This window comes from Ranitomeya variabilis, chromosome 6 (genome assembly GCF_051348905.1).
Source record: "Ranitomeya variabilis isolate aRanVar5 chromosome 6, aRanVar5.hap1, whole genome shotgun sequence".
NCBI lineage: Eukaryota > Metazoa > Chordata > Amphibia > Anura > Dendrobatidae > Ranitomeya > Ranitomeya variabilis.
This window is the reverse complement of record NC_135237.1, coordinates 45,369,578-45,384,119: the sequence shown is the minus strand read 5'-3', so window position 1 is coordinate 45,384,119 and position 14,542 is coordinate 45,369,578. Positions and strand designations below refer to the sequence as shown.

The following is a 14,542-nucleotide window of genomic DNA, read 5'->3' as shown; positions in this document are numbered from 1 at the left end:
AGAGATGGAATTATTAAAAAAAACATGCCATCCTGACATTACCAACAGTATTTTGAATGACATTTGTTCTTTCTCCAGACTTTTTACACCCAATATGAGAGCAGCATAATGTAGAGATACAGACACTGATTCCAGCGATGTGTCACTGCTTTATCACTGTTTTATCAGCAGGAGATTATCACTAGAGGGCTAGTGAACCTGCTGTCATGTAGTTCTCCATATTCATAAGCTCTGGATAACCCGCCCTCACCAGTGATTGACAGCGTTCTGCCTATGCACAGTGTACACCGAAATTGATCTATCAGTTGTGTGGGCGGGGTTATAAAGAGCTCAACATTCAGAGTACTGCAAGATCTGCAGCAGAGAAAACAGTGATTTTATCAAAACTGCAGCAAACAGCCAAGTAAGTGATATATCGTTGGAATCAGAGTCTCTGCGTCTACATCACAGTGCTCTCAGATGGAGTATTAAATACCGTGTGACAGATTCCCTTTAATAGTGCTGAACCTTGTGAGCAGCAAACCGTCTTCAGTGCTCAACATGATGAATCTGGCTAAAATGTCCAGATCAGACATGATGGGTTTTTTTACAACACATTTTATTAAACACATTTTCTTTTTTTATTGTTCCAGCAAGCACAACTACAAAAGGAGAAAGAAGAAAAAGCGCTGCTGGAAATCCAAAAACAAAAACAGGAATTGCTCCTGGAAGAAGAACGGCTGAACAAAATGAAGGAGAAACTTAAGACCCCAAAAGTCGACATAAATGTGAGTCTTCGATTAATCCTCACTCAGCAAATACTAATGTGCAGAAGATACAAAAGTAGAGTTTGTATTTTATAGTTATCAGTCTTCTAGGAACAGAAAATTGGAAAGTTCATGGCTAATATTCATGGGGTATAAGCCGAAGGGTATGTCCATACTATGTTGTTTTTGGCTGCCAGAGGTATCTTTTTTTTTTTTCATTTTTCAGGAGCTCTCCTTTTCTCTGGCATTTTGTAAACCTGAAGCGCATTTTTTAGTATATTTTGGTCATGTCCTGAGCTCTTTTTTGACCGTTGACGTTTTTTTTTTTCAGCATTTTTGGGGCGACATTTGAACTACTGTTTTCCAAACATTTTTTAAACTCCATTCCAACTATGAAGCAACCGCTAACAGTTTTTGAAATAAAATTGCTGCCAAAATGCTCCCAATGTCTTTTAGGTATCCTTTGAGCCTTCCCATTGACTTGTAAAGTACAGAGCATCTTGAGAGTAGAAACCACCTGAAAAATGGTCTGCTTACTCTTAACTACTTGGTGTTTTTGTAATCCAAAAGTGGTTAAAAGACGCTCAGGGTATGTTTCCATGGTCAGTAAACGCTGTGGATTGGATTCTGTGTACATCCGCAGCATCCAATCCGCAGCGTCCAGATGTTACAGCATAGTGGAGGGTATTTTATGAAATCGCATCTCCACCATGCGTGCAGGGACGCCTCCGGTTTCCCTGTGTATACGCACATGTGTCGCGTCTTTATAAACCGCAGCATGTCAATTTATCTTGCATAGACGCTCAGTCTCCGCAACTTATATATCACAGTCCAATGTATTGGGCGCGGTGATTCCGCATGGTTCAATGAACACATGTAGAATCACCGCGTACAAAAGCCGTCAGCGCTTTGGACGGAGTAGACATGTGCTGCGTCCAAAGCACTGCCAATACTGAACGTGGAAACTTACCCTTAGTGTTGAGGGACATCTGGATTTTTCGGACTGCTCTGGTTTCTTTAACATTGCAGTTCTCACTCTTTAGGTTGAATTCATTATTGCGTCTGCGACTTTTCCTGTCTAGTTTCTGGTGTTTTTCGCTGTTTTTTATTTGTACCATATTCTTTTAATTTCTGCCTTCTTAAAGTCTATTTCATATGTTTGCCATTGTGGGTTTGGTTTGGGTGTTTCCAGGTGATTTTTTTTTATTGATTCATCAATTTAGGCTTTTTAAAAAGTCACCAAATTTTTGTGCAAATGAACTCTAGTCCCAACCCTTTAGCGATTTTATGGGCGCTTTAAATTTTTACACACAATTTTTAACATTTTAGCAGAACATGTAACTTTTTGCTCTAAAAAGGCACAAAAAAAAGTTGAGTTTTTTTAATTCATTTTCTCAAAATTTCTGAACTACAAGAAGAAGAAAAAACAAATACATCAATGAATGCCAAAAAGCAAAATACATAATTAGTGACTTAAAATAAAAACAGAAATGATGACTAAGTCCCTTTGTGTATTATAACATGCATATTTGTCCCAGTGTTCCAGTTTATCTCTACCTGGCATAAAAAAGGTTTCTTTATGTTATCAGAACGTGAACGCAGACAGAGAGCGGCTACAAGCACAGATCGCAAAGCTTCTATGTGTGAATGGAGAGGACGTAAAAACCATAGAAAGGTACAGAAATTGTGCCAAAAGTTTTGTATTTTAGATACTTTTTGTGTCTTGATAGACAGTTTTAAAAAGTGTGTGGAAAAAGGGGAAGGTCACAGAAAGTTGGTCTCCTGTAGAGCATAGATGGTCGCCTGTAGATCATAGATGGTCGCCTGTAGATCATAGATGGTCTCCTGTAGAGCATAGATGGTCTCCGGTAGAGCATAGATGGTCTCCTGTAGAGCATAGATGGTTTCCTGTAGAGCATAGATGGTCGCCTGTAGAGCATAGATGGTCTCCTGTAGAGCATAGATGGTCTCCTGTAGAGCATAGATGGTCTCCTGTAGAGCATAGATGGTCTCCTGTAGAGCATAGATGGTCTCCTGTAGAGCATAGATGGTCGCCTGTAGAGCATAGATCGTTTCCTGTAGAGCATAGATGGTCTCCTGTAGAGCATAGATGGTCTCCTGTAGAGCATAGATGGTCGCCTGTAGAGCATAGATGGTCGCCTGTAGAGCATAGATGGTCGCCTGTAGAGCATAGATGGTCGCCTGTAGAGCATAGATGGTCGCCTCTAGAGCATAGATGGTCTCCTGTAGATCATAGATGGTTGTCTGTAGATCATAGATGGTTGTCTGTAGATCATAGATGGTCACCTGTAGATCATAGATGGTTGCCTGTAGATCATAGATGGTTGCCTGTAGGGCATAGTTAGCCACCTGTAGAGCAGTATGGGAGAAGCTCCAAGGGACTGAAGCTCGTTGGATCCAGTGATTCGTCCAGCTTCAGATTGACGTGTGGAGGCTCTAAACCAAAGAATGCTACTTCTTGCCCAGGAAATCGTCCACCTCTGATAGATTACAAAGGCGGTTGGTATGCTAAGCAAAGAGCTGTAAACTATAGAATTAAAAATCTCTCCGTTATTGAGAACGGAGAAGATTTTTAGTAAGACATACATTGCAAAGTTGTTTTTTATTACAAGCACTTTTCAATTTTAACCTTTTAAGAACTTGAGGCAACCCTTTAAAAAAAGAGCTTAGTGGTGCATAGTTTGCATTATTTCAGATAATATTAGCCATTGCAATAGTGTGTAATTAAAAGGAGAGCTCTTCAAATCTCCATGTGACGTTTTCTTATTTAAAGATTGCAAAAGGAACTGGAGAGACTCAATAAAACCTGGGAAAAGAAATTTGATATTCTAAAACAAAGGTAAGAGTCATCTAAATGTTCTTTATTACATACATTTACATTATATATATATATATAGCACATGTGTCAAACTGTGGCCCACGGGTCGAATCTGGAAGGCAGCTCTCCCACTCCCGTCCTGCAGTCTGAAGGAGCTGCGTCATAGACAAGCAAGTGCCCTGTGCACAGTTACTTGCCGCCACTTCTGCAGACCACCGACAGCACTGTCCAACAGGAGCGGGGATTCCTCCCACGTACTGATCTCCTGGGCTGAACATTACAGCTCTGTAGGTTTTCTTACATTTTCATTCCATACCACTTGTTTTTGCCTTTGTTACATTATTGAGGTTTTTGATGTCAGTCTTGTCCCATTGCTAGTGTGCTTAAGTTTTACTTTATTTTAAGATCCAAAATTTGCCATTTTAAAAGGCACCAGAGAAAAACACCCAGCATAACTCCCGTCTCCCTCCCCTCCTCTTGTCTCCCATACACACGTTCTGAATCAAAGCACACTACAGTAGGAATGGGGTCCTGCATAAAGTGCCTGAATCTGGTGCTTTTCCCTGTGAGGCCACTCACCCCTGCAGCAAATAGTGAGTGTGGAGTTGTGTACCTGAAGGGGTAATGGCATTTCCCTGGTGTTGTACCTGGGAGGCACCATTTCATCTCCACTGCAGTGCCACAGTCATCTTGATATTCTTTAAAGAAGTTGTCCAGTTTAAAATGACAATTCTGCACTCCCTCCATGTGACTGCAGACTTGTGAATCCTCCCAACACACACTGCTCGTTTTGAGGATTCTCCGCTGTCAGGTTCTGGCCAGGAGTTTCCATAAAGCATACTTGCGGTCACGTGACTGCTGTTCCTGGCGCTGACACCGGAGAATCCTCACAGAGCTAAGTGCATGCACTGGGAGGATTCACAAGTCTGCAGTCACACAGAGTGACTGCAGACTTGTCATTTTAGACCATACAACACTTTTAACCCCATCACAACATATGACATACTTATAATTGTTGATAAGGAAAAGCGTCCTCAATTGTAGGCATTGTTTTAATAAATATTAAGGGCGACCCGCGACTTTGTCCAAGTTTTTAGCTTTGGCCTCTGTGTATTTAAGTTTGACATCCCTGATAAACAGTCATAGCCAAAAGTGTTGGCACACTTAAAATTGTTCCAGAAAATGAAGTATTTCTCCCAGAAAATTATTGCAGTTACACATGTTTTGTTAAACACATGTTTATTTCCTTTGTGTGTATTGTAACAACACAACAACAACAAAAAAAAAAACAGAAAAAAAGACTGTCCATGAGTTGGCGGATGCTTTAGTCCAGGTCTGGGAGGAGATCCCTCAGGGGACCATTCTCCACCTCATCAGGAGCATGCCCAGGCATTGTATAGTAGGAAGGTCATACAGGCACGTGGAGGCCACACACACTACTGAGCATCTTTTCCTTGTCATGAGGCATTTCCACTGAAGTTGGATCAGCCTGTAATTTGATTTTCCACTTTGATTTTAAGTATCATTCCAAATCCAGACTTCCATGGGATATTAATTTTGATTTACATTGATATAATTGTTATGTTTTATTGTTCTGAACACATTCCGCTATGTAATGAATAAAAATTTGCAACTGGAATATTTCATTCAGAGATATCTAGGATATATGTGGTATTTTAGTGTTCCCTTTATTTTTTTGAGCAGTGTATTTAAAGTGTTAAAGTATGTAATTTACATCAATTTAAATAGATTAAAGCCTGCATATAGAAAATACAAAGACGACTGATAGATCACATCTACTGTTTACCCTAGTGGGCTTTATATTAATGCTGGGGGTCTTTAATTGCACCAGAGTTGTACCTAGAAAAACATCCACACTAGTTAACGGGGCTGACATAAGAATGAAACAGCAAGTCCCCTCCCCTTGTTAATGCCCCATCACTATCGATTGTAAAATCTCATGAGTTAGACAAGTTGGTTGAGTATTTTCTCCAATTCGCAGGTTGCCATCAGAGAGTCACAGCTGACCCCTAGACGTTATCGGACAGGCGCAGCTGCATTGAAAAGCTAGCGAAAAAGAACAATTTTTAGTGCCGGCATTCATTCTTTTCTGCACTTACAGAGAGTTAAAAATACATTTTTTTTTTCATTTTCATTACAGATTTGCAATCTACTATTCAAGAAGTAACCCCTTCCCCAATATAAGAAAAAATATACAATCATGGCCAAAAGTAATGGCACTCTTAAAATTGATCCAGAAAACAAGGTATTCCTCCCAGAAAATTATTGCAATTGCACATATTTTGTTATACACATGTTTATTTCCTTTCTGTGTATGGGAACAACACAAAAAATCAGAGCAATAAAGACAAATTGGACCTAATTTTACACAAAAACCCCAAAATGGGCCGTGCAAAATTGTTGGCACCTTTCCAAAATTGTAGGTAACAACATTGTTTGAGTATCTGCCCATACCTGGCAAGTAATAGGTGTGGGCAATATGACCATCACACCTGAAAACAGCTAAAACGTGGAGAAGTTGACTCAATCTTTGCATTGTGTGTCTGTGTGTGCCACACTAAGCAACAGAACAGAAAGAGAAGAGAACTGTCTGAGGAATTGAAAACCAAAAATTGTTGAAAAATATCAACACTCTCAAAGTTACAAGTCCATCTCCAGAGATCTTGATGTTACTTTGTCCACAGTTAACAGTATAATAAATACATTTACAATCCATGGCACTGTAGCTAAACTCACTGGACATGGATGGGAGAGAAAAGTTGATGAAAGGTTGCAACGCAGGATAGTCTGGATGGTGGATAAGCATCCTCAATCAAGTTCCAAAGAAATTGAAGTTGTCCTACAAGCTCAGAGAGTTTTATTGTCAGTTCGAACTATCCGTCAACATTTGAATGAAATGAAACGCTATGGTGAGAGACCGTGGAGGACCCCACTGCTAAGAGAGACAGAAAAAAGCTAGGCTGAAGTCTGCCAAAATGTACATGAGAAAGCCAAAATCCTTCTGGGAGAGCTTCTTGTGGACAGATGACTCCAAGATAGAGCTTTTTGGTAAAGCACGTCATTCTACTGTTAACCGAAAATGGAATGAGACCTACAAAGAAAAGAACACAGTACCTACCGTCAAATATAGTGGAGGTTTAAAGATGTTTTAGAGTTACAAGGCATAATGAAATCTTAAGGGAATGTGCACACGCTGCGGATTTAGCTGCGGAACTGCAGCGTTTCCGCAGCTGCGGGTCCGTAGCGGTTTCCCATAAGTTTACAGTACAATGTAAACCTATGGGAAACGAAATCTGCAGTGCACATGCTGTGGAAAAAAACGCGCTGAAACGCAGCAGTTTGTATTCTGCAGCATGTCAATTGTTTGTGCGGATTCCACTGCAGGTTTCCACCTGTTCCAATAGAAATCTGCAGATGAAAACCTGCAGAGGAAACCGCACTAAAAACCGTGATAAATCCGCAGTAAAAACCGCGACGTTTTTGCACTGCAGATTTATCAAATCCGCTGCGGAAAATTCCGCAGCGGAATCCGCAGCGTGGGCACATGGCCTAAGATTGCCGAAGGATTTTGGGTCGCAATGTAGTGCCCAGTGTCAGAAAGCTGGGTTTGCATCCTAGGTCACGGGTCTTCCAGCAGGACAACGACCCAAAAATACTTCAAGAAGTACCCAGAAATGGATGTAAACAAAGAACTGAAGAGTTCTGAAGTGGCCAGCAATTCCGGATCTATTTCCCATTGATCACCAGTGGAGAGATCCTAAAATTACTGTTGGTTGGGGAAACGTGCCCTTCAAATATGAGAGACCTGGAGCAGTTTGTAAAAAAGGTGGTCCAAAATATCAGTTAACAGGTGTAAGAAGCTTGTTGATGGTTATAGGAAGCGATTGACAGCACTTATTTATTCCAAAGGGCGTGCAACCAAATATTAAGTTGAGGGTGCCAACAATTTTCCTACCCATTTCTGGAGTTTTGTGTGAAATTATGTCCAATTTGCTCTTTTTTCAGATTTTTTTGTGTTGTTCCAATGCACACAACGGAAATACACGTGTATAACAAAATGTGTAATTGCAATTCTTTTCTGGGAGAAACTCCAAGGGTGCCATCTCTTTCGGCCAAGACTGTATATGTTTAACCGCGATGCTGAAGTCCTCCTGTTAAAAGAAGGATAATTTCCCTTTATATTTTTAACCCTGTTTATTCGTCAGTGATAGAGGTCCTTATTTTGAGTAGTTTGTTGTCTTCTGTTAGGACCTGAACTGTCGTTATCACCTCACATCCAGGTACCTGAAGCATCTCAGGAAATCTGAATTTCTCCAGTGGTCATCTCTCTCCTAACAGGGGTGACTACACTTATAAAACTATGATAAGACTTTGCTGAAACTAAATCAGTAACCAGTTTTCAGAATAAAAACTACCGTATGTACATTATGAAAATATATATCTTAGACCAGATAAGGCTGTTGTCCTTACTATGAAGAATTAATGTAATGTTTACAGTATAATCCTGATTCTAGAAAAAGCATTTGGGCGCCTAAGATGCTCATTTTAATATTATGTAGGTAAACTTTGTCAAAGAATTACACCGCCATTATTGCATGGATTTTCAAAGTAAGTACACCTGCATCATTAGAGCAAAGAGCTGTATAATAATGCACATGCTCAGTAATGCTTTCTTTACACAACAAATTTTGAGCTTCTTCTTCTCATGATCGGTGGTGGTCCCAGCAGCCAGACCCCCAGAAATCATACATTTAATATCTATCCAGGGAATAGGTGATAAATGTTGCTTACGGGACAATTCCTTTATCATATATTCCCTATATAGATTTTAAATGCATGATTTCTGGGGGTCTGGCTGCTGGGACCACCACCGATCATGAGAAATAGAGGCTCAAAATCTGCTGTGTAAAGAAAGCAATACTGAGCACGTGCCACCACTGGTCCATTAGTTGCCCATTAATTATTGAAGTTATAGACAGATAATGGAGTAGTGGGAACATATGCTCACTAATCTTTTATTCACACAAGGACTTTGGGCCCCCGATTTTGGGATCAGTGGGGGTCCCAGCATCCGGGCCCCCAGAAATCATCATATATCATTTATCCTGGGAATAGCTGATAAATGTTGTTTTTGGGACAACAACTTTTATGAGAAATCTCCATCTGTGACCATGCTCATAACTACAAGAATGAGCCCCTGATGGTATTATTGCAGGTTCACATCACTCAGACCTGTTCTTCAGATTAGTTGTGGAATGATTGACTAATCACACTAGTGTCGCTGTCTTGATGGGACATCTAGTGAACTGCGATCCTTGTGGTATGGCATCAGCCATCAGAGCGAGATAAGTAAGACAGCTTTATGATTTGTGGTGCATGCGATAAGCCAGAGGATACCTGTTGTCCTTTATCTCCCTCTTGCTTTATAAGCTCTCGATTTGCTTGTTTGCGCTTTGAGTCATATTTTCCCTTTCACTATCTTTTCCCTTATTAAACATTGTTTAACTGTGTCAACGCTGGGGCACCATGTCTGGGATAAAAAGGTCCCTGTGTTTTGGTTCTGCTTTGTGTTACACTCATGTTCACACTTGTCCATCCTGCACAGATACCTAATATTTATTTGGCTTTTACAAAAAGAGGTACAACTGCATACTCCTTTTATACAGCTTTATTGATACTTTGGTACGTGCTATTTTCAGGCAATTTGGTTTAACAGATCATTACATTATATATATATATATGTGTGTTTCGGGGGGATCTAAGGGGTAACGTTTCTCCTTGTTGAGAGTGACAAGCCATGCCTGGCATGTCAGAGTGAGGAGACTTATATGCCATGCATGCTTCTCTGGGTAATGACATTTATCCAAAGTCATATACAGTAGCAGGGCTCGTAAAAGGGTCGATATTGACTTTTAGGATTGTTACTTTCAATAGTTAGAGTTCTAGTCTTTTTCCTCTGTGAATAGGCAATTAGCATATTTAATTTCCCATAGGCGCATGCAAGGCGTATAAGTCTCCTCACTCTGACATGCCAGGCCTGGCTTGCCACTCTCCACAAGGGGAAATGTTACTCCTTAGATTTCAGTCTTAATTCTCTCAACTAGCCAAATCAGAAATCATTATTTGCACTGACGAGTGGCAATACCCCAAAACACTGTGTCTGCAAATTGCGATTCTGATTTGGCTTTTATCCTAAGTCATATTGCAAGGCTTGTTAAAGGGTCGATATTGACTATTAGAATTGCTACTTAAAATGGATAGCACTAGAGTTCTAGTCCTCCTCCTTCCAAAACCTATCGGGATCCCCCCATTGGTGAGGTTGAGATTTTGGGTTCGGGTTTGTTACCACCTCCATTAATAACTGTATAATATTTGGTCACACTCAGTCCTCTTGAGCGGCAGCCACTCTTTATTCTTCTATGACATCCTTATGTCCAATTAGGTATTTTCCTTATGGAGTAACCCTTAAAATTGTGTCACCAAACGTAACTTCAGTGCTCACATTCACGTTCTTACATATATGAAGTCCTTATCTATGCTGTATATAATTTTATTTTTTATTTTTCTTTGCTGCTAATAAAGTTTCCACGCCATTAAAGATGAGATGTTCCTAAGGCAGTCCCTCCATCGGCAGGCCATGAACCTGCACAGGGTGTCCGTCAGTTACATGGTATGTATCAGATCTTATGTATGTATTATAGACGTAATATTTGTAACCGGTATCTAATGTGTAGACCTAAAGTGACTTGTCCAGTCATGAGCTCAAAAATGCTTTGTAAGTTAATACCTACATCCTACTATGTATTTTTTTTACATTTTACCCATCGGCTGTGCTTTTGCTTATCTACATGATGGCAGAGTTGTGATCTGAATGTGACGCTGAGTCCCTACTCACGGACAAGCTATGAGACAGGGCAGTCAGGAGGTCCGAGGTTAGATACCAGGAGCGCTCGTCGTAGTACAGACAAAGGCATGGTTAGGTAACAGTCCAGGCTCAAATGCCAGGATGGTATGTCAAGACAAGGGAGTAAGACAAATGGATAGTCAGAGGCAAAGTCCGGGGTCAGGTGTCTGAAGTCAGTGAGCATCAAGAGCAGAAGGGATAATCCACACGAATAGTCATGAGAAATCCTAGGTCCAGCAACAAGATCAGAGAAAGACACAGAGCTAAGAACACACACCAAACAAAGCTAAGCTACAACTGACACTGGACTGCTCACAGCGAGTCAGCTAAATAGCCAACAAATCACTAAGGACGGGAGGCATCTGGGGAAATGCTCACAGGCTAGGCCTGATTGAGCAGCAGGGCTGTTAATCAAAATGCTACAGCCCAGCATGCCCCAGCATCAGATTGGATGACTGGACTATCACTTACAATACTGACAGTGCAGCACACTCCAGATCTCATAGGGTGGCTAAGCTGTCACTCACAGCGTCCCTAGGCCACAGTAACTGATAAAAATGTGACACCGAGACTACAAGCTAGTTACAGTGCCTACAGGGAGTCTGAGGTCATCTGAGACATGCCTCCTGTTTGCCATTGGTTCAGATGACTGCTCTGTCCCTCCCCCTGCAGCTGTGCCTCCTCTGATTGGCTGCTCTGTATAACCAAGTACAGTATATAGACCCTTTATTTTCCAACTGCTAGTTATAAATGTGTCAATCCACCAGTAATTGTGATCATGATTGTCTATGAGTGTAGCCCCTCACATGATTTTGGTAGGGAGCACTACATCCTTTTCCAAAATATTTAACTGGCCTATCAGGAAGGCCCAGAGTCCAAGGAGAGCATTGATTGTTGAACACTACTATTCTGTGTTGGTTGCAGGCAGATGGCGCCCTGGGAGCTGCCGCCACCGATTTACCTATACGGAATAATTTCTACGTCCCTAGCATGCCTTTGGTATGTTTATATGTTGTATTTCTCTATCTGTTAGTCAAGTGTAAGAGATAGTTCATATTAATCCTATTAACTGTCCAACGTAGCCACAAATTGGAGAAAAGCCACCCGCTGTGATGACCAGGGCTGAATATCCCTCAAATTTAATGGATGCTTCCGAACAAGATATATTCACCGAGGACGGTGAGATTCAGACTAAAACTCAACTTTGTATCTGTTTTCTTTGTTATTTTATTATTATTTATTTATTATGCTTTGCTTATATAGCGCTATTTTATTCCGCAGTGATATACATACATTTGTATGGCATTTATTTTATGTATTGTTTATTAATATGCATTTTTTTGTTTTGTCTAAATAATATATTGCATTTTTGTTTAGTAATTACTAGTAGTATCATTTTTCACACTTTTGTAGAAAGTATGTACTATATAGATCTAGGGAATGACAACAGCAGGAGATGAGTGTGCTGATCTTTTGGAATGGCAGTGACTTGTCCATTTGTGATTGTTATTGAAGACCATATATTTAGCAACAAGTAACACATAATGATGCACAAGTTATGTTTATATATTTCCATCTTTATGACTTGTATGCAACCACTGGATCTTTCAAGGCTTTCGTCATTTTATCACATGTAGTTACATGTATTAATGTGATCATTGAAAGACATCTTTGCAGCACAGTAGACTGCCTCTCCATGATTCACAGACTTTTTGAGGTCCATGTCACTCAAACAACAGGCAGAAGGCAAATATAACCCAAGAGGAGCTGAAGCTTTAGGATAAAACCACAAGAAAAAATGGATAAGCCAAGAGCTTGTAAGTTTGGTGAAATGAGAGTTTGTGTAGGAACCAATAACTTCTTTCATATCGGAGATGCTGCATTAATCATGTGAATATGAAATCCTTGGCGAAAAGCTGGGAAAGTAGCGGAAACTGACGGGAAAAAAGTATTTTTCTATGGCTTGTCATCATAAGTTTATGAATGCGACAAAATGTCCTACTGAATCATCTTTGCGTCAATGAGACCCTAGATTAATTGGTGTAAATTTACTAAAATGGTGTAATTTTTAGACAGTATAAATTTAGACTGGACAGTCTTTGTAAGAGCCAAATTTATCACACAGGCTCATGCCGGATGATTAATCTGGTGCAGCTTTAGAGGCAACATTCACAATAGATAGGTTCGACCGATCATTTGACCGGAAGGTGACTCTGCCAACTCCTCCATACACAGAAGCGCGTACTCTGCCGGGCGCTCTTGTGTATTCTATAAGATCGCCACTGCCAGAGCAAAAGGATCAGCTTTCTGATATGGCGGATCTTTATCTCAAGATTAGATCCAGCTCACCATAGGATACATCTTGAAGGTGTTCGGAGTCTGGAAACGCTACGTCAAGGCATAGAACAATCCTAAAACAAAGATAATCCAGCTCAACGAACAGTGAATAAGGCTTTATTCAAACAAAGTACATAATAGAGGACAAGATCAGCAGTACAGCTAGTAGAAATGTGACATCAACTCTTTTCGGACAACACCTGAACTAAGGGTGGGCTGTCTACTCAAACGCGTTGCAATTCTTCTAGCTGTACTGCTTATCTTGTCCTACAGTATGTTATGCACTTTGTGTGAATAAAATCTTATTCTTGGTTTGTTGAGCTGGATTATCTTCATTTTAGGAACTTTATCTCCCAGATATCATCTGTCGAGGGGCAAGGACAGGAGGCCACCATACACATTACACTGTTGGCCGAGCTGGGTTTGTACGATGTTAGGGTAATGTGTATGGGGGCCTTTAAACATTTATATTTAATGGCTCCTATACACATTAGCTTATCGTCAGCCAAACCCAGTTAGCAGGACCAGATGATCATCTGATGGGGCCTCCTGACTCTCCCTAAAAAAAAATAGTTTAGGGGAGATAAGGATCAATCGTTGTAATTTCAATTTTTTTATTTCATGGTAAATAAGCCGCTGTCAGAATATATGTCTCACCATTGAAGACATATGAATGCTCAACCTAGCCAAATGCTCATGTATAAGAAAGTCAGGAGAGATAGCAGTCTGCTAAACGATTGCTCATCCAACAGTGTCTCATGCATACACCCTGCTTAACTTTGTAATTTCGGTGCACATTGTTGAGTTGAAGGCAAAAATCCTTCCTATCCAACCATACTCCATTACCAGTAGGCCATGCCCATAATTAAGCAAAGTGGAAAAATGTAGTCAGATCCTCAACAAAATCCACAGCAAAATCCACTTGCAAAAAGTATGGATTTAGCTTAAAAAATCCTCCCCAAATACATGACGTGTGCGGCAGTGACTTTATAACCATTCTCTATAAATTTTCTAACAATGAGATCCTCAAACATAAAGGCGGTAATAAGTAAGCGCCTTTTACTTTCCTGATTTCTTACATATTACACGGTAAAAGATCTTATTATATTACAGTCGTGTTTGTCACAAAATTCATTAAACTGTCATAATATATAAAAACTTTGGAAAATCTGGGGGTTATAACGCTCTCACTAGTTTACTAGACACTAAAAAGTCATTACAAATTGATAAAGTCTATGCTGGAAATAATTGTCCGTCTCTCCAGCCATGCAGCAGTGTGATTACTACAGTGTTGGAAGGGGCTACTAGACATGTGTGGGGGGCTACACAATTAATTAAACATTTTCCTCTGCTTCACTAAGCCCTCCCCTACAATAACATACTGTAATACAGATGACTGGGATTTTCTATTAACGGCATTATTAAGGGCACAATAGATTATGCAAATATGGTCACATTTAGGCGCAGAAATGTGGCCTTGTGTGTGACTCGTAATCCCAGAACTCTGCACGAAGAACTTAGGACATATCCCGTGTTTGGAGGGATTTTCTTTTGCTTCTAGGGGCTGTCTGGCGTCAGGAACCTATATTCTAATACACTAATATAATAGATTTATTTTGTTTTCTAGTGGAAACTGATTGAGGAGTTTATGGAGGAGGTTTTTGTTCTGTGAAGCAGTTTTGCAATTTTTCAAAG

The 14,542-nt window shown here is 40.2% G+C and overlaps 1 protein-coding gene across 2 annotated transcripts in view; it reads left to right on the top strand.

Moving 5' to 3' along the window:
• The window catches only part of C6H10orf67 (chromosome 6 C10orf67 homolog), a 147,592-nt gene that overhangs the window by 110,002 nt on the left and 23,048 nt on the right, over nucleotides 1-14,542 (top strand). For both annotated transcript variants that reach the window (XM_077268363.1, XM_077268364.1), the window contains exons 10-15: nucleotides 633-767; nucleotides 2,336-2,421; nucleotides 3,541-3,606; nucleotides 10,189-10,276; nucleotides 11,435-11,509; nucleotides 11,593-11,689. In XM_077268363.1, the coding sequence (XP_077124478.1) occupies nucleotides 633-767; nucleotides 2,336-2,421; nucleotides 3,541-3,606; nucleotides 10,189-10,276; nucleotides 11,435-11,509; nucleotides 11,593-11,689 (547 nt within the window). The remainder of the gene's footprint in view (nucleotides 1-632; nucleotides 768-2,335; nucleotides 2,422-3,540; nucleotides 3,607-10,188; nucleotides 10,277-11,434; nucleotides 11,510-11,592; nucleotides 11,690-14,542) is intronic.